The 24,582-nt window shown below is 44.0% G+C and overlaps 2 protein-coding genes across 2 annotated transcripts in view; both read right to left on the bottom strand.

Annotated features, from left to right (window-relative positions):
• Positions 1-4,441: 4,441 nt before the first annotated feature.
• On the bottom strand, positions 4,442-18,887 carry LOC119008320 (death-associated protein). Its single transcript, XM_037078449.1, has 4 exons — positions 18,687-18,887; positions 17,636-17,735; positions 10,360-10,402; positions 4,442-6,301 (listed from the first exon to the last, which is right to left on the bottom strand). Exons 1-4 carry the CDS (start codon positions 18,739-18,741, stop codon positions 6,182-6,184), a joined length of 318 nt encoding a protein of 105 aa, XP_036934344.1. The 5' UTR covers positions 18,742-18,887; the 3' UTR covers positions 4,442-6,181.
• A 131-nt stretch (positions 18,888-19,018) lies between these two features.
• The window catches only part of ctnnd2a (catenin (cadherin-associated protein), delta 2a), a 253,938-nt gene continuing 248,374 nt past the window's right edge, over positions 19,019-24,582 (bottom strand). The window contains exons 25-26 of the mRNA XM_037078448.1: positions 19,814-19,922; positions 19,019-19,720 (exon numbers count right to left, since the gene is read on the bottom strand). Of these exons, the coding sequence (XP_036934343.1) occupies positions 19,662-19,720; positions 19,814-19,922 (168 nt within the window). The 3' untranslated portion in view covers positions 19,019-19,661. The remainder of the gene's footprint in view (positions 19,721-19,813; positions 19,923-24,582) is intronic.

Genomic DNA, 24,582 nt, shown 5'->3' with positions numbered 1-24,582 from the left:
CTGTGGGTGTGATTGAGCCAGATATTGATGCCTTATTGCCGTTTTAATTTCAAACTCCTCAGCCATGTTGTGCAGGATAGTTAATGAGAAATTGATGGGATTTTTTTTTTTTTTTTTTTGCTCTACTTCTCCTTGATTTTCATGATCCATCTCAGCACTGGGGCCACGTGTTTCATCCAGTAACAATAGCCAAAAAAAATAACTCAGTAGTGATGTGAATTTGAGAAACAGGGATGAGCCTGGGTCAACATGACAGGAGAAGTAGAATGGAAGTGATAATCCCCCTTAACATATGGACCTCTCTGATAAAGAAAGAAAACAACAGCCGACCCATTACAGAACAAGAGGTCAGCTCGATGTTTTAACATAAGAACAGTGAAAATAATGGGTCCAAAAAAAAAAAAAAGAAAAGAAAAATAGCCATGAGTTTAAACACACAGAGCCACGGGGAGAGCAGTGATATAACATTGCCGGGATTTTTGAGAGCACAATTTCACGGTCCTAACTCCCCATGGCGATTGCAGCTTAAGTGCCATCCGAGAGTGTGTGTCTAATATACATGGTGATGACTTGCTACGGGGTTACAAGGGTATTCCGCGCAGCCGAATCATTTCTTCAAATAAACTTCATTGACTTCAGAGTGGCAATCTGCTTAGATACTGCCCAGAGGAAGTCATTTGAGCACGACAAAGGATGAGCAGAGAGCACATTTACTGAACTCTGCACTTAGCAAACTGTAAGTGGTTGCAGGATTAACATATTTAACATTAACATAAGGAAATGTTTCGTATGAAAATGGATTTTTTGCTGGCAACGCAGTTTCACGGCCGTGACTTTATTCATTTGCAGCGCACGTCTATGTTAGTGTTCCTCTCAGTCAGTACAGGGCATTGAAAAGTTTCTTTGGAATACAGAATGAAGTAACCTTTAGAGACATCGCATGCCCACATTCGTGACATGTTTGCATTTCTATTCAAAGTTTACTGTTTACTTTAGTTTAATGGACTTGCACGAGTGTGTTGTGCATATGGGCGAGAGACAAAACCTGTCAGGCCCTGAATGCATCAGATAATATTTAGGTCATCGTTGTAGCTCAAACAGCTGTTGGCTTAGATTGTAACCTGAGATTATGATGCGCTACAGGCTTGGTCAGCGATCCACCCCCCTCCACACACGACCGCCGTCACCCTCCCTGACCCAAATCCCTCATAGAAATTCAGAAGTGGCTACATAAACAGGACGCCACGCACTGACAGTATGACAGCTATTATGTCATGCTGTGATGCTGGAGGCTGGGAGTGAGACAGGATGACCTGATTGTAGGTCGCTGCTCAGAGAGTGTTGCTGTCAAACCTGTGAACTTGAGGGGGGAAATCCTTAATTGGGGCCCTCTGCTGGTTGCTTCTGTTATAACACTTAGATTTTCTGCATGCTGGACAAGGTGACATTGTGCATGCTTATGAATATGATAATCCTCATTTACATGCTTAATAATCATTTTGAGTGAGTTACATATTGCTGAATAATCACAAACAATGTCATAATTGCCGACACCACTTGATAAATCAGGGTGAGTTTTCTGATAATGGGATTGTTTCACACGTGAGGTTTTTTGATGAGGATGTAATTTTGCATCTTGGTAGGTAACTGTTATTACATTGTCACTACATATACTTGTCAAATGCTAAAATCAAGCTGTCATAATTTTTAAAATGCGTGCATTTAATCAGCAGGAAATAACATGAAAGAAGTGTCATTGTGTTTGGCTGAATATGGGGAAGTTTAAAAAGCTAATTCTAAATGAATTGGTACGTCTTGAGTGAACCACATCGGAGGCCTTATCTATAAATAAAGTGTTCTCAAAAACAAGATCCTTATGGTCACAATGAATTTCCCCTCATTTAGCGAGAGCTGAACGTAATCTCTTCCAGTGCTCGGGCTATTGGAGCTATATCATTTCAATTCCTCTTTTTAGTATTCTTTGAAATGATACTGTGATGCAATCAAGGGATAAAGTAGGTCCCTCCTAATGAATTCCATTTCTGAAAATGCCGAAACGTATGAATAAATGAAAATGTCTCGCAATTAAATCAGCATCAGATTTATCTACACCGTCTGAACTCAAAGTGAACCTCAAGTGGTGGTGCCCTCGCTGATAATAAGTGAGGGAAAAAGTTGGTGGAGAGCAGCTCCAAAAAAAAAAAAAAAAGAAAAATCTCCTCTGAGGAGTTCTGATAACACCAAACTTGATTGAAAAGTTCTGCATTCTACTTCCTCTTCCAGAAATAGGTTAGTTTTACATAAGATCCAGTCAACGCTTTGTTTGAGGAGTGCCTCCCGCTGTGCGGTTTGGTGAAGCTGGAGCCATAATGTCACTGTAACTTTGTCGCTGTGACCCTGCAGGCCTTATCAAAAATTAGCTGGCGCACATCCAAAAAGGTCCCCATTTGAACGACTACATGCCTTTTTCTGCCACTGTTGCCTGTTGACTGAGTAAACAGCAGCATCGGCGGAAGGTTTTTCCAGCAGCTATGTAACAGAAATGGCTGGCCTGAAGTGGCTGAAACCAGTTCGAATGTTCCTGAGGACCACATGTCCAACAGCTGCTGGTGTATACTCAAGGCTAGTGTAATAAAGTGCCTCTAATTGGGAAGGACTTAGCGCTGAGGCTGGAGTGCCTTCAACTGTAACCTTGACTGGTTTTATGATGTTGAAGTGGGTGGAAAAAGAAAGCATGTTTCAGAGTCAGAGACAGGCACCAACACACTCTTCCGCCCGCGGATTTCACGAGAACTTGAAGCCGGCGAACCCTCTTATCACTCGCCCAAAAATGAAAATCCAGTCACAGTCTACTCAACCTCATGCAGATGAAACAGGTTTCTCTGTCTACAAAACATTTGTGGGGCTTCACAGCGAAACAGCATTGTATTATGTGAGACTATCTTAAAAAAGTAATAAAGCAACAACAACAAAAAAATATTAATAAAATGGTCCCACATGGCTCAGCAGGTGTAAGCCAAGTCTCCAGAGGCCCTGAGATTCCAAACTGATTGCAAAAAGAGGTTATTAACATTCTCTATGCATGGCTGAGCCTGTGCAGCCACTTCAGACTAGAACTTTTAGTGAAGCAGCCAAGGTGAGGGTTTCACCTGAAAAATAAAAGGGTGTAAAAAAAAAAAAAAGTATTTTCAAATCAATTTGCGATCTCTGGGCTTCCAGAGACTTCGATCACGGCTGACAAATCCCTGCCCACTTCAGCTGCGTAGGAGAATGTTGCAACGATGTGAAGCTTCAGAAATGTTTCTCTGGACAACAAACCTTCAGCTGACGTTTGCAGTGAGTTCATAATGACAGAATTCTGATTTTTGGGTGAACTAATCCTTTGAAATCCTCCCGTCGAGAGCAGTGCATTGGTCATGTGCAGTCAGCGGCAGAACCGAACTCTGAGGCAATCTATGAGTGGGTCTGCCAGCATGAACGAAGCCGTCTCTCTTCAGACTTCATCAAGGCTAAAACACATCTGTCAGTTGATATTCTCCAGACTAATTTTATATAAGTACATTGAAATGTACAATGTTTCATCACATTTAACAGGTATTTCTGCAGCACTATGTTTGGCAGCTCCTCCTGCATGGGTGCTCATAGCTACACGTGAACCATTCGTTGCTGTGTTAAGTTTTATTTGGTAACTAACAACACTATTTTTATTATCTAGACTCAATATACTAAATAATTTCAATAGAATTAATCTCGCAATTTACCTTCTTCATTGTGGAACTCACGCGACCAGGGGTCCTTACAGTTTTAGCAGTGTCTCCCTCTCAGTCTGTTCTTTCAGCCAGTCTAACAGGGCATGGCAGGGGGATGAGAGCTCTGCCACACTGGGAGAACTACATACAACCACGGAGAGTCAAGGAGATTGTGTCTGCTTTAATGGGGTGTTGCAGCGTGCTGACAGAGGCTCGCACCAACTAAGCCTGCACTGGCTGCTTTATTGGGCTAACATAAACTGACAGAACACCTGGTTGCAGATGCTTGTGTAAAGATGGATTACATGCACTAACACCTGGTGCACTCTGTGGATTGAGGGTGTATGTGTGTGAGTGTGTGTCTGTGCGCGGGATGCAGGGGAAATAAAAAAAAAAAAAAACACAGCAGACAGCTCTTGGAGATGCTTCTGTTTCATTTCAAAACACCACCTGAGCCCTAATCCCTCTGTGCAAGGTGCTAATTCACCATGGGATGCTCAAATACTCCAGGTGAGGCACGGATCACTGTCCATCCAGCAGGACTATGAATTTTATCAGGGTAGAAAATATTGGAAGCATGTCATTCACCTTCACAAAACGTATTTTACATGGCAAATGTTACAAAATGCATCTCAAGACAACAAAGTTCTCATCCACTCATGCAACACTTCATAAAACACAGACAAGGTGAGTTTTTTTTTTGAAGATAGTCTATATCTTTATTTACTATGACAACCACACCTAATACCTAAGTCCACTCAATGACTAAAGATTTGTACAATTTGAACAAGAAGAACAACCGAGCAAAACAAAAATAAACTCTTTCACTCTTTCAACTTAAATTAAACATAGGAAATCATTCCTTCTTGGCAAGATAAATTTCTGTCTTTCGTTCTCTGAAAACCTGAACATTAGTGTTGCAACAAACGACACTTGAGTGTAAGGGGATGGGTGATTAAGGAAGAGGGTGGTGCGTGTTTGCGTGTGTTGCTATGCATCATAGGAAATGCCGATCTGGATCGCGGGGGCTGACACACACGTGTTCTGATATGCAATGAGCCACACCTGCAGCAGAAATACATGTAATACATGTTCCTTCTACACTGACAGACCGTCACATGCTTGATATACTGTTTTCAAACACTTGGAATGTACCTTGATCCTACAGTGAAGAGACTCACCGTTTTCTGAACTGCTTCTCTGCAACGCTTTGTCCATCTTGTAATAAAAGTACACTGCTCCCTTGTGATGTTCATGCTGATGTTGCTGCAAAAACAAAGCACCCTGCAGCTGCTTCACAGGACCTGGCTTTCTTTAGGCTTTCCTTAGATTTCAATACATTTTTGGCTGCATTTTGATTCCAGCGGACTCTGGTGTGTGGCAGATAAAATGCAAATCCATGCGAGTCAAAAATAATAACCTTAAAACCTAAGCAATGAGGCACTGCTGGGAGACTTTTACTATGAAGCAAGCGGGAGTTTGCATTAAAAGTTGTTGCCCAGGGTGGACAAGATTACAGCTCCAACAAGGCAGGCAAAACTGTCGAGCAGATCAGAGATCAGTGAGACTCCACTCCGTCCTAAGAAATATAAGACACAGGTCCAAAAGCTATATTAGCTTCTGCTATATCTGTAGCTAGCTATCTTGGCATGCATGCAGTAGCTCCTTGGGTAATGACAGCCATCATTACAGTGGAATGGGCATGTTTTGCATCTAACTGGTTCTCCTTACTGAGCATCTTAAGTATTGAAAAGGTCCAATTCCCTGTCAGGGGTGAATCATACTTCCGCTCTAATAATTGGTTAATGCTGTTATGTATTTGCTACTCTCCATGCATTTTGGCAACAGTTTGAACAAAGCGATACACACATGAAACCTCTGCAAACTAAAAGCTTCTTCCTGCATTTCTTTTTGGTTTGTGTCGATAATGATACGGGTGTCCACCTCATGATTGGTTGATTGGTTCTTTTGGTCAGCGAAGATCATAGGTAGAGGGCTGGAGCCTGGGCTCATCACTGTGAGGTGACTGGCTGGCCTGATTGATAGGTTGCTGTGATTGGCTGGTTGCTGTGATGTGTGGTATTGGTCAGTAGAGTCCCAACCCACCAAATCAAGTTTGTCCATTTATGTTTAATCGCAGAGTGATAGCCATTTTAGAAGACCCTCCTTGCACTTATACCACCTTAAGACGATACAACTGTCAAAACGCTCCTCTTAGGGAGAGGAGCAAATAGTGCAGCAGCGATGCAGCTGGGGTGTATAGAGTGGGACTTCTAGAATGGCTGTGTTGGCTTTGGGTGTCTGTTACTGATAAATTCCTCTGATTAATAAGGAGATCTGTGCCTGAGTGGGGAAACATCTTCATCCTATGTGTTCCATTGGGGAAGGCCGGCTGGTGGAGTTTGTGTAGCCGTGGTAGCCTGCTGCCTGGCTCACTTGCGGGGCTGGTGGATGTGCTGGTTGATGTGCTGGCCGGGGGGCAGCTTCGGGACACAAGGCTGGGGCTTCTGGTGGGCCACCTGGGCGGCTGCAGGAGTGAAGTCCTTATCACCCTGAACAGAACACAGTCAGTGAATAGTGTTCAAGATAGGAAGAACCAACCGCAAGCAACTGGTTTGGCACAAGAAGCGAAGACACTCAAGCTTAGAGTGTAAGCTGCAAAAAGAGTTCAGGATTTGTCTGTCTGACCAACAAGATGAAGGTTGATATCATTTTGAAATTGAAATTCACATAAACATAGGGAATATGACAAATCACTAACATTTCCCCACTTCATGATTGATCAGCAACTGAAAAGACAACGGATACTGAAACTCTGAAAGGGACATCAGCACATACTTCAAGGTAAAACAACATGTTTGATGGTTGTGGACTATTTATGTAATCCTCGAAGCATAATGCATTGAAGGTAATTAAGCTCTTCATGTAGCGTCATGTATTGAAACTAAGCATGCTTGTCCTTCCAGCCTCCTCATGTCACACACAACATTCACTGCTCAAGTGTTTGGGGGCAGATCATTTTGGAGGTTGGGTGAAGAGACAACAAGACAGGTAATGTTACACTGCAAGCTTGCCTGATGTTACATCCAGTTTGTTTTACTTCAAGGCTTAAATATGTTTATCAAAGATGTGAGTTTTACATTTTAGAATCAAACAGTAAAATAAGCTAGGAAGAAGCTGAGTACCAATGTTAGCTCTAACTGTGACATTAGCTTATGGTTTATCAAAAGTGTTTGTTTAAGCTTGAAATATGGCCCTATGTCCCTCTGGAATTTCACTTTCCATCGTCTACTTAGCTTTTGATCACTCAGGAGGAAATTATAAGGATTTGTCAGATGACCTTTGGTTTGATTTGGCATCTTGAGCACAGAATTATGTAATTATAACCGCCCTGAATGTGACATCAGAGAAAGATGGCCACATGTGAATATGGTCTAATGAGCGGTCAAAATGAAAAGGAACTGCTGCACAGTTCGTTATTCTTAATTGTCAGTATGAAATCCTTAAATGCCAACACAAGGCCATGGCATTTTTTTTTTTTTTTTTTAGTTTTTACAATGACAGCTTGTTTTACTGCAGGTCTAACTGCACACTTTCCCAAAGTACAGTTAAGAGCAGACTTAAAATGGTGTTTCTGAAAACTCCCACACATCAGATAAACTGATGTGATTGGCCCGACACAGGCCAAGTCAGATGGAAGATGCACATGCCAGAGCAAATGAAACATGAGCTGACAGATTCGTCTGGTTCCCAGGCTAAACCTCGCAGTTAATTTTACATTATTTTATCTTGAAACTTGTCAGCTGGGAAAATCACGACTGAAGCTAAATGTTCAGATGACTCTGCCCATCTGCTCTGCTTGCATCTTATCTGCTGAAAACCTACCGTAACAACACACAGCACGGCGGACATCCATCCAACTGAGGACGGCTATTAGACAGCAGCACAGTGAGGTGGTTGTTACCGGTAAGAGGATTGCCATCAAAGTTAGACTAGGTAGTAGAATTTACATTTAATTAAGGGAAAGATCAGCACAGAGGACATTAACTGAGCAGAAAAAACAACAGGAATGTGTACAGTGCTTTGTACTTTGTGTTTATGGCTTACGCTATGCTCACTTTATGCCCCATTTTTAAATCCCCTCCCTCCGATAATCATAATAACAATGAGGAAATCCGCAAAGTGCACCAAGGCTAAAGTATGGAGCACTCATCTGTCCCTGCTCATCTGCTCTGCAACCTCAATCTCTTATTCCAAGAAAAAATGCCCATAAACAGCATCGCCTCTAAATCGGATCATAGCAGGAATTTGATCATTCAGACGAAAGCAGGGTTTTTAAATCAAAGACGTGCTATGATGATGATGACTCCATTCCTTCCCTTCTTTTCTTCGTATCTTTACCTGCCGGCATTCATTCTCTTCCCTCGTCCTCTTCCTCTCCGTTTCCTTTCACATGCCGGTTCCTGACTCCCCCGTTTCTCAATGCTTTGTGTCAGACACCTTCATTTTCCTGTTATTCCCACGCCACTCTTCTCTCCCGCCTCCCTCACCCCGATCTCATTTACGACACGCGTTAGTCTAAGTGGATGGATGAAATTTGTAGCTATAGAACTGCACGCTTGCATGTATCTCCGGGTGTGAAAAAGGAGCTTTTTCACATAGAGCCCGGTGGGGAGTGGGTGGTGAGCTTGGTCAAAGCTGGCAAACCAGCTGCTTAAAGACGGCATTCGCGAAAAAAGAGCACATTAAAAACACACATTACATTGCCTCATGCATGTCTAAGTGGATTAATATCGAAGGTTTTAATTCCTCCAGTTAAAATATTTAGCTTGGTTTCCATTTCAATAATGCCGTCTCATGTGTCCAGGAGACGCCATATGTTAGTACTCATCATTAATATAATAACCTCTCATATTCTGATTTCTCAGAACACAACGTTACATAACTTAATAAACATTTACTCACTCACACACACTCGGCCCGTTTGTGTGAACCTCTCGCTGAACTTTACTCGCCCACCCCATCCTCGTTTGACCCTAATCCTCTCTTTGTATGCGTCCGCTGGTTTTGTACCGTCCTGTATTTGCCGCTAGTTCTCCTCCATGTGTATGCGCGAAGGTGGGCACAAAACATTTATAGTGTGTTTGTGTGTGTGTTTCTTTCATTTAAAGCCAATTCGGCAGCCAACTGCATGGGATGTGGATGGATTTGACCTCCAATTGCCCCGCTTCTCTCTTCTGATGCTCAAAGCTTTCGCTCTCCTCTATCTCTGTCCTACTGAAAGCGCAGGTACGGGAGGGAATGCAACAAATTAACTGCATTACTGCGCCACACTGTGAATACAAGTCGTGCTGATTGGCAAAGGCACGTCTCCTGCTTCCTCCTAACCATTTCAGTATACAAGAAGAAGAAAATCGGATCTAGAGAAGAAGCATGGTATTTGCTACATAATGTTTCCAAATCTCATTTTTCTTTTAGTATTTTAACGAAACAAAATGGAAGCAATCTTGAAGAATGTAACTCGCTAACTTCAGCCAACCCTCGCCTGTGAATGCCATTCTCTCACTCAATGAGAAAGGAAAGGTAGAAAATACACAGCCAGGAAATGTCCTTGTTTTGCTACATGAAAAAAAAAAAAATCCCAGCAGGCCACAAACTCCACACACAGACAGTGAAGTGTTTCACTTAGCCTCTAAAAAGGCTTTTCCTGAGCGTTTGTGCAGTGCTAGCCTCAGGGTTTGATGGCAGTGATAGGGGGCGAATAGGAAGGCTAGAGGAGGATCGGGGGGGGATAAATGGGACGCCTGCCACCTCGCTGATATCACTGCAATCTTCCGCAAACAATCTACCTGGTCCGACAGGCAGAGAACGAAGCCATCCAGGGATTCAAGGACACTTTTTCACACACACACACACACACGCACACACACACACACACACACACACTCTCACATTTAATCCAAGACATACAGTGTCAAGAATTAAGCAAACATGGCTATTCACAGACTTTGACCCGTGGTTTCAAAGAGGCAGGTCAAGGCTGTCGAAGCCCGAAACAAACAAACACAAACACACAGGTACCAACATCATATAACGCAGTCTGACATCAGGCCAAATCCTTTTGTGAAACTAAAAAACTGTGATCACTTTATACGCTGCCTCATACTGCATCGTTAAGTGTTGTCATGTTTGTTAACAGTAAAACGCACTAAAAAAGAACTGAGGGTCATGGCTGCCCTGGTTTAAACCAATCACTGATGTTTTCCCTGTTCAAGTTACTGCCACGTATAATATTTATTTACAGGTTAAAAATGGTTGTTGTACTCACAGCATTATCTTAAATTTGACATATCTGATCACTCCTCCTGATCCTTCTTTACCTCATCATATTTTTCCTCCATTTCTCACTCCACTCCATTTTCTTCTCCTCCCCCTGCTCTGCCTTATTTTTCCTTTTCTCTTGTTCTATGGCAGCGCTAAGCCTCCATGTCTCCCTGTAGAGCTCATGTCCCAGATATAAACCGCCTTATAATGCGTATTTCAACACTGCTGGTGGTCTGTGTGTGTGTGTGTGTGTGTGCATGTGTGTGTTTGTGTGTGAGTCCCTTACCTTTGTAACCACTCCAGACACAATCATGGGGGCCTTTGGTGGGCTAAAAAAAAAAAAGAGAGAGAGAAAGGAGAGAAAATTGAAAATTATTAGGACAATATACAATTCAGTCTGCAGAGTGTGTGTCCAGTGCTTTTTTTTCCTGTGGAGATTGTGTGTAATTTAATCACATTGTGCGCGGGGTTAAGGGTGCAGCTTTACTGCGTGTGCAGTTATGGCAACATTTACAGAAGTTCACCTATCAGGCGGCTCCAAAACCTCCCGAAGTGACACTGTGCCAAAATTTGAACATCCCAAGTTGTCGAAACACATAACACCCACAGTCTTATTCTCTTTGGCAACACACACACACGCACACAAAACACACACACCGGATGGACCTGCCAACAGCTTAAATAGCTCCCATTCATCCTGGCCAAACACTGGGGCTCACAGCTTCTGGACGGAAAGCATGAGAAGAGAGAGGGAGGAGTAGAAGAGAGGGAAAGAGAGCTAAAGACGAGCATGATGATGAAAGGGAAGGATTTGGGAAAGGAGGAGAAAAGGAGAGGAAAGAGACGAGGAGGAGGGAAGGAGGACACAGGGGTAAATGCAGGTCAGGGCAGACGGAGGAGGGGGGGGCAGGGGAGCAAAATACCAATATAATAATAGGCCGTTAGAGGAGAGGAGGAGAGGATGGAGGAAAGAGGGAGGCCGGCGCTCACTCAGACATAGAGAAAGGGTAGGAATGGAGGCCGAGGAAAGGATGAGGAGGAGGAATGCGGAACCCGAGGTAAGTATCGACCTTGGCATGACAAACGAGCGCCATCTAATTTTACGGCGTCACCACCCCCCCTCCGGCAAAGGAGTACAGTTGCGGTAGCCACCTTCAAAACTCCACTCAAAGGCGTTAGCTTACAGCGGCAAGCACGTCAAATTCCGGGGCTTACCCTCATTAACAGCCCAAACATGTTGATATGAAAAGTTTCTCATGCAAGACTGTGAGCTACAGCCTCAGCAGTCAGAGTCTGAGCACCCACCTGAAAACATCTGAAACACCTGCTACCTTCTTCCCAACATTACGCGATCCATGCTCAACTTTTTTAATTCACAATCAATTAGTGGCCACGGACCCAACACATCTGGCTAACCTCCGTCTCCTGCAATCAACATTTTGGTGCTGAATAACCCCGTGCCACTTATCTTAATGGGAATACTTACACCTCGCTATTAAATTCATGTTCGGATATGTTGAATTTCACTGATTATTCCTCGTTTAGCCACTTGGCAGAATGGCGGGTTAAGAAGCTCTTTATTAGCAAGTCAATTAACTAAAATATGGCAAATTAGCAAGGAAAGTGTTCTGATTCAAATTAATGCTGTTTAGCTAGATTCCCGCTGGCTTGCAGGTAGAGCTTACAAACATTTAAGGTTTTCTGGGGAAGATATGGAGAATAAATGTGCGTACGGCGAGAGCCAGATGAAGAAAAATGGGGAAAAATGCAAACAGGGGATTCATTATGGGTGCTTGTGTGGAAGAACCTGTTAAACTTTCATCTTAAAAACAAAGCAAAAAGGGCCATGCAGCACATAGCAGAAGTATCTGCTTTCATTACACGCAACAGGTTGAAAAATGGCACGCTGGCATTATTGCAGACCAGATTTTCTCATTCATTCTCCCTTCGAGCTGGGAGCTAGCTCATCAGCGCTCTGAAATAAAAACAGAGAAACGTTTTTTTCAGAATCCTTCACAGGTGAAAAATCTTTACGACTTTACACGCTCTAAAAATTAATTAATACCCATCTTTTACACCGCGCTGCAGAGACGTGCAGCATGTACACTGGCAGCGTCGGTTTCAATTTCAGCTGAAGCTACAGCGAGGTGTGACACAGTGGGGTTGAGGTGAAAAGGCACGCTCAGTTGGATATGTATTCACATACCGAGACAGCGTGGGCTGGTATTCACTTCACGCTGGTTTGTCACATGTCTCTATTCCACCGAATGTCTGTCTCCATTGTGCAAGCTGAAGATAAATCCTGAAATGCTGCAAACATACAGTGCAGCGAGGGAGAGGAGAGGTATGAAAACAAAAGGCACGGACGAGGGGGAAAAAGCCAAGCATGTTAGCATCAAACTGTGCCCGTTGTTGTGGCTAGGGAGACAGACGGCAGACAGACGGCAGACAGACAGCAGACAGACGGGACACGACCACACAGACAGACGGGAGCGACTATCCGAGAGACAGACAGCTAACAAGCGTCTGACTCTTTCAAACGTACAAAAAGCTCTTTTATAAGTCAGAAAGAGGCTAGAAGCTTTCCACCTGACTGTCAGGTAAATACGCTGATACTGCGTCGTCACATTTTGTAAATGAACACAAATGGCAGGTTTTAGTCACACTCGAATCACGCACTAACATACAAAAAAGCTTGAGCGCTAAGATTAGACTGCTGACACCTCTATCCTATCTGCGTGGCAGAGTGGAGCAAGTTGCCCAGAGACAGAGAGAGAGACAGAGAGAGAGAAAACAAAAGTCATAATGACATCGGCTGTGGTTTGGTGCGACTGGGAGGAGGCTGGCTGCATATGAGGACGGGGGGGAGCCTGCAGGGGGCAGTAGAGAGCTGTGAGGAATCCTGGGGAGGAGTCGCTTTGTGCCAGGAGAGGAGAAGAGTTAGAGGAGAGGAGAAGGGGATCGAGGGAGGAAAAGAAAAAGACGGATGAGGGATACAGAATGCTAATTTGAACTAATGACTCAAAAAAGGAAAATGTGCGTTAATGCGCCTGCATGGTGTTTTCTTCTCCGTCTTCAGCTCTACAGCCACACCTCAGCACCACCACCACCACCACCGCGGCCACTACTGCCCCACCCATCTCTCTGTGCTTCAGCAGAGCAGGAAGTTTGTTGCCGTGGGCGAAGTGGTGGTTGCTATAGAAACTGATGCCTGTTGCCTGTCTCTCCGCCTCCTCCCCCTCTTTCCTCCCTCCTTCTCTCTCTCTCTCTCTCTCTCTAAACTTTTCACCATGAGCTGTCAGCTTACTGCACATTTCACAGCAGTTCCTACATTCTGCGGGTGTGTGTGCAGTGATTAAGTCGAGCATACACCCAAGCAGCAGCACCAGGATCTGACTGGAACACATCCACCTCTCACCCAAAATATGTAGGAGAGGTGACAGCGCAACTGACACGACGCCTGTGAGCGCCTCGCGTGCAGTTCTGACATGTTTAGCTGACATGTGGGCAGATCAGAAACCATACGTTCACTTTGTTTCGGGGGGGATATGTGTTAAACGGCGAAACAACCGTATGTTTATCTGTTAACCTGCTTTGCTACATCTTCCTGTCTCCCGCTCCCGGCTCTCTGACTCTCAGTGAACATCACATTTTTGCACAGAAGAAGAAACACCAGATTTATTCCGGATGCATTTTGAAAAAACACATTCACCTGACAGTTAGCGGGCAGGGAGCCTCTTCTGGGTCACCGCTTTTCTTCTGACTTATTCCTCCCTTTTCCCTTTGCGTCTCACCCCCAACCACCCGTCTCTCTCTCTCCTCTTATCGCATTTTCACATCGCCATGGCAGCCCTCGCTTCCCATACCGTAATAATCCACCCCTTCCCCTCCTCGCCATAATCCAGGCCACCTCTCCTCTCCCTTTTCTCTCCTTGCCCCATCTGTCCATCTCGGCTAGATTGGGTACGGCAGGTGTTCCCCTGACTACAACGCTTCACTGGCTGCTACTAATGCGAAATTTACCCAGTAGCCACCTGCTAGACGTCCATCAGCGTGACACAGCGAGGGACAGACAGAGAGCGTACGACTGAGAGAGTTTCACTGACTGTATACTGATGGAGTGCAGTTACAAAGCCTCTCTTTTTTTCTGAGAGCTGACAGGTAATTTTTTTTTTTTTTTTTTGGTTTAAGATAAACATTTCGCAGGAGGATGGTAAACCTGTGTTTACACGGCCAAGCTGAGGGGAGTTTATCAAGCTAAAGGATGATTCTAAATGGTCTCATTCAGCGATTTAAACGCACTATTTATCTAATTTATTTCCACAGCGCAGGTAATGATTAGTCTTTTTTGACTAAGCGACATGAATACCAAAACAACTATTAAACCCTGTACGGCTCTGCTGGGCAAAAGTTGTCAGGTAACGGGAAAGAATCAGAGACACAATGCTGTTTTTTAACATTTAGCTGGCTCCCTACCAGTGCAGTTTATTATAACACATTCATCACATCTGCCAGACTGCAATGCAAGTCGTAAAGGAAATAGCACAATTGTAAAAACAGCGAGGGGGTGTTTCTTTAAAAACCCAAATGATGATTTGTAAAGCTTCTGCTTTTTGGAACACACTGCATCGGTGATTAGAAGTTTGTTTCATTATCGGACAAATTATTGAGCATTTATCTGATTCAGAGCAGAAACGATTAGTCGGTTAAATGATTACCTGATAGAAAGGAAAGGAAAGACATCTGTATTTATTGCTACAGTCCATTAAAAAGTGACAACTTTGGGCATATTTTGACATTTTCACAGACTAAATGATTGATTGAAAATAACGGAAGATTCATTTGTGCTGTAAACAATCACGAGCTGCAGCCCCAATGGGATTTCTCAAAAGACGTACAGTATGACTTCATATCCTCCCAAAAAACATGACAAAATAAGGAAGTATATTCAACGGTTACACCCTGACCAGTGTCTGCTCCAACTGCAATGTACGACAGCCTCTCTCATTCTCAGGCAGCTCACTACCCTTGAGGTTGTTGTTCTCGTACCGCTGTTCTCTTTCTGACTTCACCTCTTCCGTTAATGCCCTGCCTATTACCGCCACTCATCTAGGCATGAATGCAAAGAGCGCAGGGGAAAATTACTTAATGCCCCAGCCAGGCCTGGGCATTCAGGGCTACAGCCCCGGATGTTTTGGGAATAGCCCCAGATCTCTGTGCCTTTAACAAAAATAAATACATAAAATAGAATTGCCTAATGATGAAAATTGCCCCAGAGGTTTTTATGTGGTTGCATATACGGAGGTTCTTTGGAAAGAAAATGTTGCAGTCAGAGCAAGAAGACGTGGAGATTGAGACATCATCTCCCCAAGCCCCTGATAACACTTCCATCAGCTCAGGTTCATGAAAAATTGAATTGTGGTGGTGGGTGTAGTCTGAGTGTGTAGTCTCTGTTAAATGACGATCTTTTTCTCTTAATACCCTACAAAAGCCTACTGTAGGCCTAATGCAGATAGACACTTAAGCCAAGATATTATAATAGGGAATGTTCTACCTGCTCTAATAGCCTATGAGTGTCCTTCCTTTCCTTCTCAAACTACGTTGAAATTGCATCTTTAACAGCCCAATTTTCAAAATTTCCCAGGGGAGAAAAAAGGACCCCTGCTTAAAAAAGACTATCTGTGGGCAGTGATGCCAGCAACACGTAACTCTTTTTTCAGTAACGAGTAATCTAACGCATTAATATTTCCAAACCAGTAGTTTAGTTACAAGTTACTTATTGAAGTCACTGTGTGTTACTATCATTTTTGTCTTTTTCCTTAGTAAAAATATATATTTTGCTTTCTTCTTGCGTCTCGGGGAGTGATGTCTCGTATGCTACAAGTCATGTTCTCATCATGAGGACAACTCTTGTGTTAACACCACACAGTGACACAAACACACATAACAATGGAGGGAGGAGAGAGATGCGCGTTTTCTAGCTGGAAATACAGTCACTGTTTTGAGTTTGTGTCAGCTAAAGATGAGAGTATTAAGGTTTGTTGTACACGCTGTCCTGGCTGTACTTTTTAAAGGAGTAATCAGTAACCAGATTAATTTTAAGGTAAGTGAGGCAACACTGTCTGCACGACTAAAGCCCCGGAGGTTTTGCACTCTTAGCGATGCCCCTGGCCAAAGCCACCAGGCTTGATACTATTCCTGCCCAAAATTGCAAGAAAAAAATACTCAAGGAACAAGATGGATGAAGAACATGCAATATATAATTTAGTGTGCATGTGTGTGATTGCGTGCATGGAGTGCATGTGCACAAAAAAATGTCTTGACAGTTGGCAATGTTCTTGAACCTTGCTCACTGCTGTGCACTGCCTGTCAGTTCTCATTTACCACCTGTCATTAACACACACACACACACACACACACACACACACACACACACACACACACACACACACACACACACACACACACACACACACACACACTGATATGCAGTGTGAACAGGCCACCTGTAGCTGATGAGTCCTCATGAATACTGAGCAGACATAAGTGGGTGTGCGAGCAGGTGCACACACACACGCGAATCACAATTGCCCTGAAAAAATAAGTACCAGCTCCCACCACCTCCATCACAGAACGCAGTGACCTCAGTGCAAACAATGCACTCGGGCAGTAAAAGCCAAAACATGCCAAAATGGGAACACAACAATTACTGGCTCTCGGAAAGCAGAGCCGGGATGATGTAAAACATGCAAAAACCGCGACTGCTTATAGGAAACAATAGCGACTGCTGAATGGGCTGTTTAAGTTAATGCTGTAATTACGCAGTAATTATGTTGTTTACCGAATTAGCTGGGGAGAGTGCACAAGAAGGCTGCGGCAGAACTGCCTACAGTAAAGCCCTGTAGAAAAGTGGAAACAGTTAAACTGCTAAGTTGACTATTTGCAGGGTGTGAGTTTGAGTTTGTGTGTGTGGGCGTGATTACTGCTCACAAATCACCACAGAGTCGTACACTGAACACACATCGACAGTGTCCCTCATAGATGGTCTCTCAATCTAACTGTACACAGCACTCGAGCTGTCTCACCACTGCAGTAAATGTATGTAGCTGCTGCTGTGTGTACTATGAGGCCGGGCCCCTGGGCACAGAGATGACACGGCCCCCCACCTCACCTGGATATCGACAAGACACTCAAAGGGACACAAAATCACTACGAATGACGTGGCCATGTTGTGACTGTCCTTTGCTGTGGTCTTGTGTCTCTTTGTGATTGTTCTGTCCTCTTCGTAGTTGTGTTTCAGTCCTGTGGTAATTTACATCCCTTCAAAGCCATTAAATGAGTACCCTTGTAGTTATTTTGTGACTTTGTGGTCATTTACATCTCTTTTAAAATGCTTTGTCTCATTGTAGCTGCTTTGGGTCTCTCTGTGAAGCCATGTTGTGTTTCATTGCAGTCACTTTGCGTCTCCTTTTAGTAATTCTACTGGCTTTCCAACTGGCCCAGGGACCTCATCAACCCGTTAAGGCTCACTGATCAATGTGTATATGACTGTGTGTGGGTACCTGCTGCTGACGTACTCCTCTTCGTCCTCATCTTTCTGCGGTGGCTCTGGGACGGCAGCAGGCTGGTGCTTCTGCACTATCCTCATGCCTCCTGCCTTTACTGCAACACACACACATGGACACCTATTACCTGGAGAACTGAGAAAATTTTTAAGAACTCACAAATGATCAATAGATTAAACAGCTAATCACAACAGTGAGAAAACACAGATGTCAAAGACTCTGGTATAGAACTGTGTGTAAGTCTGTACTGCTTTTGTGACTGTTTGGACTTCAGCTTTGTATTTCATTTGTGAATGAATGACCGGGGCTGAAGCGGCTGTTTGCAAGCAGCCCCTCCTGCCCAGGTGTCCTTGAGCAAGACCCTGAAATCTTGGCAGCTGCAGGACTTGCTGTTCGTTCGCCGGCCTTGACCTCTGGCCTCGCTGCAGAGGGGCTGCTCGCAGGGAAGGAGCGTGTCGGTGGTCGTCTGCACTAACATATCTCCCTGCTGGTCTCAGGCTGACACGCCGCAGCAGCCTCCCACGGATCCCGGGCTGGGAGCGAGGTGCATGTATTATCTCGCTGTGCTATCAGCTGCTGAGGCCCAGTGCCCCGCCGCACCGCTCATGTCCACGTACACCTTATCTGATCCCCAGCCTACATCCACACGACTGCAGCCTATGACCTCCACGTCAGCGCCATCCCAGCAGCAGCAGCAACGACCGCCACGTTGTTACAACCCAAAAGCTTTACACGAGAGGTCGATGGCTGCCAGTCGCTACAATATGACCCGTTTCCATCGTGTTGCCAGATGCTGCGCCAATCAGGAAGTAGACAAATGTTGCGGAATTGAGAAATATGGCAGATCGCGCGGCACGCGAGCCTGTCAGCTAAAGACACGCTGTCAGCCGCTGGCATCTGCACGCGCACTGATTACATAAGTATTAATCATCGTCGTCGTGTGGTTTCTGCTCCGAGGAGCTGCAGAAACAAAGGCCTTCTTCGGGTTTTCTAGGAAGCTTTGAAGGAAAAAAAAAAAACAACAACAGCAGCCTGAAGGAGCCCTTACCTGCGGGGAGATGTCCTCCTTTGGTTTCGATCTTCTCCTTCGGCGGCGATGACATGTCTGCTCTGACCTGGGGTCTGCGGCGAGAAGGAACCGGTGCGTCTGACAAACGAATCCCTGTTTTATTCTGCCCGGAATTGTGGACTACACTTCAGTCTGGATCGTCAACGTGGCTTTTTTCCTGAGCATTGTTTGGAAACGGTGCGTGATGACGTGACGCTGCGGGGGGGTGAGGGGGGGGGACGTCGGGCGTTGATCGAGGCGAGGAGCGCGATGACGTCGGCCGTACAGTATATGTGAATCATTACAGTAGACACATTTAGATTTGTTTTTTGTTCATAAAGAAACAATCAGGAATATTAAATATTAGACAGCACGATGCAACATTATTCACAATGTCGCCTACATTAAAAAATATTAAAAGAATGTATTTGAAATCACGTTTTGTCTATGATAATCAGCTATTATATTATATTATTAAAGATTATTTATCATTTTACAAAAGCAGGGTTGCAAAAAGGGTAACTGAGTTTAAGTCCCTTTATCCCACAACAGTTTATTATTTTATAATTTTATATCCATCTGCATGATCCCACACTGATCCCCCTGTGCTCTAAACCTCTCATTAGTACCACTTGAAAAAGAGAAAACATCATGAATGCATGTGTGGGCATCAAAAAACTGTCACAAACAGTGTAACAGACGAGAGAAGAAGACTGTTCATCCAGAAACATGATTGGATCCACAAAGGAGCTGTCACCGAAACCAGTATCAAGAAGTGAAGAGCTGTGTGACAGCAAATGACAAATTTAAAGATCCAATCGTAAATATTAATTGTGGGAATAAATACTGTGGCTCTCTCTGAAAAAGAAACCCATTTTAAATACCTCGTAGTTGTCCACCCACACGGGCCTCTAAAACCGCAGCACTTATTAGAGCAGACCTCTTCTGATGTAGCAGCCAGTTCCCATCTCTCACCTACAAGCCCACAGTCGTGCCAAAACAGCAGGGACAGGAAGAAGCAGCGGCGGGGTGAGCTGGTGAAAAGGCAAAAGGAGACAACTGAAAAGAGGGAAAAGGCAAAACTGCACTAGGTGTGTGTGACAGTGGTGACCTCGATGGCCACCTACTTTCTGTTTTCACGCTGTAAGTCCACAGTGGTTCATTAATTGGCTGACATGACAGTGTCCTTGGGCAGAGCTGAGACATACTGGCAAAGCCTCGAGGTGATGAAGGTAACTGAGAAAAGAGTAATAAAAAATTCAGTAAGAATGAAACCGAGGATCGGGAGTTAGAGCGTATTCTTACATGAGCAGAGTCCTGAAAAATATGGCCTATATGTATCTACTGTATGTAGGGGATGCCGTGTGTGTGTTAGCCAAGCAGCTCTTATTGACGGTCCTTTACACATTTCAAGTGCTAAAGTAAAAATGAGAAATTCTTAAATAGGTGCTCGATATGATATGTCAGTGGAGTAAGGAGTGTAGGATGAGAGTATGCATTTACATGTACAGTCGTGTGATTACTGTGTGTGTGTGTGTGTCTGTGTGTGTTTGTGTGGCCAAAGGGATGCAATCGTCAACTCTGAAATGGTTTGACTGCGGTGTGAAGTGGCAGCTGCGTTCTGCGGCCATCAGAAGAAGTGATGTTCACTCCGCTCACTGTCCTCACACACTCACACACTCACTCACACACACACACACACACACACACACACACACACACACACACACACACACACACATGCTATTAAAGGGCAACATGCTTCGGCAGTGCAGAGGTGGTCCCGGCATCACATTTGTCCTCAAAGTGCAAGAGTCTGTCTGTCGCCCGGTCATTAGTGTCCCTGAGGAGGGTGTTGACAACCAGTCATAAGACCAGGAGTACCATGGCCGGTCAGGATGCATTCCTGGTGATAAAAGGATGAATTGTGACGTCTAATTAGAATGTTTGGACTTAGTTAACAAGACAAGTTGACACAGATGTCACTCTTCTGGGTGCAGCGTTGGGAAGCATTGCTTTCTGCAGACGGGAAGACTGTACGCAACAATCACACCCACACAGTTCAAAATATCAACACTGTTATCGACAATAAGCCTCTACTGCTAATGTAAATCAAAACAGAGAAGAATCTTGCTCATAATACCAGCTCTTAATCAATAAGAACAAAGTGTCTTCACAAAGAACTAAACATCCGTATGCACCCAAAAACTAGTTTCCGAGCAATTCATAACTGTGGGTGCTTCAGTGATTAGATTACTTGAACATTTAAATTAAAGGAGTATTCAAGTAATTAAGCAGTCTACCTCCCTAAAGTTTGGGCACTTGAGAGTAAATCACAACATGATTCAAGATACGTTTCCCAAGATAATGATCGCATTCCCACGATAATCGATGTATTCAAATTCAAACCTTTCAACAACAAATCGCGATCTCTGACTTAAAAAATACAAAATAACTAAAAAGGCAACGTGCAGGAGTTATGAAGTATCATCCTCTGCATTGTAGTGTCAGTTTCCAGAAAGCAGAACAGTTCTGGAGGTAAAATGTTTAAAGTCACAATACAACTGTGGATCGCTAAACTGTTTTCAATGTCTTTAAATTAAGTGTACACCACCAGGGGTTATGAAGTCAAATTGCCAGGGGAAATCAGTTTAGAGCACCTGCATATTTCTATAACCAGTGTATTGATAATCATATTGCAAAAGCAAGCAATACGATATATTGGCATATTGATTTTTTTGCACCTCAGACATAAATATTTTAAAAATGGTCAAAATAATGGCAACACATCCTGACTTTTTGCCTCTTTATGAGTCACGATCCCACAATTCCCATAACTAGACAGCCTCTTTTTTTAGACCCTTGATATCTGGGAAATACTTGCATCTTTCAAACTCAACATCTCAAGTTTGCACCTCAGGCTTTCTCTTGTAAATATGGAGGCTAATCATATCTAATCATGACATCGTAATAACATGAAGACGTGAGTTATTTATCCCCTTGGAAAGCTCCCTCTAGAAGACTTTTTTCATTGGCTCAGTAGAAAGACAAACAATTAGTTACTGGCTCATGACGTTGCTTTCAAGTCTATCAAACAACTCAGTCGACTGCGTGTACTGTATGCATGTGAGTGTGTGTGCATATGTGGCCACTAGATGGAAGAATGCATCTTCACCACATGAGAGAAGCGTCCCCAGTTGTGTACATGGGCGTCTGCGTCCTGCAGGATTCATAGTCGCTGTCGCTCCAACAGAGCCCCGGCCTGTGACGTCCCAGAAAAACTGAGGAATCGCTGACGGAAACTGCACAACTCTGAGGCAGAAGACAAATACGGAGCTCATTTCTTCCTCCCTCTCACACTTTCTTTTTTGTGTCACTCTCCCTACACGCTTTCCCCCCCTCTTCCCCCCGTTCCTCGACTTTTCTCTCCCTGACGTGCGCATACCACGTGCAAGGCTGAGAGAGACAGGGAGAGCATTCATTACTCAGGGTGAAAATACATGGCACACATTCAAACTGCCAGAGGTGAAATCCTCTTCAGAAGTCAGTGATCTCAACACCTGCCCATGGCTGATATGACTGTGTGTGTGTGTGTGTGTGTGTGTGTGTGTGTATGTCTTGCCTGGGCTTTTGAGAGGAGCACTCTCAGTGACGGCTTACAGAGAGACAGAATGAGGACGTCACAGGTGAGTGAATTTGCTCAAACTGACAGGTGTACACACACAGATACACACACAGGCTCTCACGCACATGCAATCATACCTCTGCCACATACATGCCCTCTGTTTCTCTCTCTCTCTCTCTCTCTCTCTCTCTCTTTCACACACACACACACACACACACACTGACATAGGTCTTTGGGAGCCAGCTGGGTCCTCTGCAGCATCACCATCACACATGAATAACCGAGGCTTCTGCTCTGCAGCATTGACTATTCAATACCTGACAGGGTACCTTATGGGGTGTGTGTGTGTGTGAATGTTGGTGTGTGCATGTGACAGAGAACCATCCATATAAGCGCGTACTCAGTTGCATGTTTCAAGCTGCTCCATGGTGCACTGTGAGGAAACGAAAGCCCGACAAATTAATTAGCGACAGTGTGCTGCTGTATTGATCCACATAGTTTTACTCCCTTTGCTGTAGTTCGCCTCCACAAGGAGGCCGAGGTCAAGATCAGTCGGGAAAACATCACAACTAGAGATGATTGTGCTCACAAGCTCTCATAAAAGTCAAACACACACAGTGAGGGAACTTTTTCCAGCTGCCTCAAGACAGGGGCGCACCCGAGGTAGCCATCATTTTAATGGCACCACAGAGACTTCAGAGCGCAAAACACTCACTCTTCTCTGTGTGGTGTTGCTGTTATTGATGGATTGTGTTCAGTATAATGAACGGTGCCCAGTTTGTGCTTTGCTCTGCATACTGGATCGAATTCGGTGGCTGCTGTGTTAATAAAGTTAAAAACAGGGTCTGTGCTGAGACAGATTCACACGTGGTTAGGAGTTGTTCTCAAAGCAGTCCAAACTTCAGCAAAGAATTCACACCTGTTAGTTCCTCTTACCCTCCAATTTTTGCTAATTTTAACCTCTGAGATGCATTCAAAATGCATGTTTGTAGCTCTCATTAATAACACTTTCCCAAATGTAATGGGGTGACATAATTTATCTGGAAGATGCAAGGTGACTCTTTCAATATATAGTTTGTAAGCTGTGTAACTCGTGGCTCACCTGCCATGACAGTTGGTACAGCCATTGGCGTCGTCAGGAGAAACTGTGATAAGGTCGATGATCTCCTAACTTTCGCCCACGCTGATGTTAGCATTTAGCCCACAAGTAGTACCACTGTGTATGGCTGCACAGCTCAGAACTGCTAACATGGCCTGGTCCAAAATAGCAATCTTATACATAATAATCAGTAGAGAGAAAAAAAAAACAAGGAAAAAATACAAATACTAAATTTAAAAAAATGGAGCAAAGACCACATGACACAGCTTAGTCACAAAACGTCTCATCTCTGTATTAACTCAAGTGTAGCTTACTATCACAACTGTGATGTTTTTCCTTCAGAACTTCAATCCCTGCTTTTTCACTCAGGTTTTTTTCATCACTACCGATTTTCTGTGGCTATCTTCAGCCGTATTAATCAGCACCATTCAGTCTTCGTGCCCTGTGAGAAAAGTCTTGGCAAGAATTAAATTGCCACCACTTCAGCAGGTGTTAATGAACCACGATAACACCCATGTCAAACAGTAGAGAACATCTTGCTGTGGGGAGGCTTCCTGCCATATTTTTCTTTTTTCTTTTTCCGTTGCTTAGCCTGTAGATGCAGCAGAATTTGTGACAGCAGGGGAAATAAGAAATAAGAGGTACGTGTACTTGATTCAAATAAGCAGGCATTCAGGAGGACTACTCTGGAGTCTTTCATTGCTAAAGCCTGTTTTTCTGCCTTTCCCTCTCCTGCACTTTATGTCTTCAATCATCTCTCATCTGAGTCCTCTGTAATTTTGCCACCAAAGTACCACTCCATCCTTCTCTGTACCTCTTGGTGGAGCTTCCCGGTCATCTTTATAAGGAAGCAAAGCGCTGCACATTAAACACAAACGCGGCATTTCCATTTTAACATTAAGCACATAATATTTTGGGGATGGTCAGTAGGAGTATCGTGAAAGGGGTTTGCTCATAGATCGACCACAATTACCATCTTTTAACTAATTATTATTAATCACCTCTAAAATTTCAGTGCATGCTTTGTGCCTATCACCAAACAATAGACAAAAGGACATAGTTAGCGACTAGCTAGTGGTGAATATTTGGCAGCTATACAGCCAGATGTTTCCCCAGCCAGGGCTGGAAGTGGAGTAAAAAGTGGACTTAAATTCATCGTGTGTCCAAAAAAC

This window comes from Acanthopagrus latus, chromosome 19 (assembly GCF_904848185.1).
Source record: "Acanthopagrus latus isolate v.2019 chromosome 19, fAcaLat1.1, whole genome shotgun sequence".
NCBI classification, from domain to species: domain Eukaryota; kingdom Metazoa; phylum Chordata; class Actinopteri; order Spariformes; family Sparidae; genus Acanthopagrus; species Acanthopagrus latus.
Note: the sequence above shows the minus strand (reverse complement) of the source record. Positions and strands in the feature narration are given on the sequence as shown.

Excerpts from the sequence above, each read along its gene's own strand:
- LOC119008320 (XM_037078449.1), bottom strand. The coding sequence starts at position 18,741 with ATGTCATCGCCGCCGAAGGAGAAGATCGAAACCAAAGGAGGACATCTC. Across the intron at positions 10,403-17,635 it reads GAGGAGTACGTCAGCAGCAG|CCCACCAAAGGCCCCCATGA; the intron begins GTACCCACACAC and ends TTTTTTTTTTAG. Across the intron at positions 6,302-10,359 it reads TGTCTGGAGTGGTTACAAAG|GGTGATAAGGACTTCACTCC; the intron begins GTAAGGGACTCA and ends TGTTCTGTTCAG.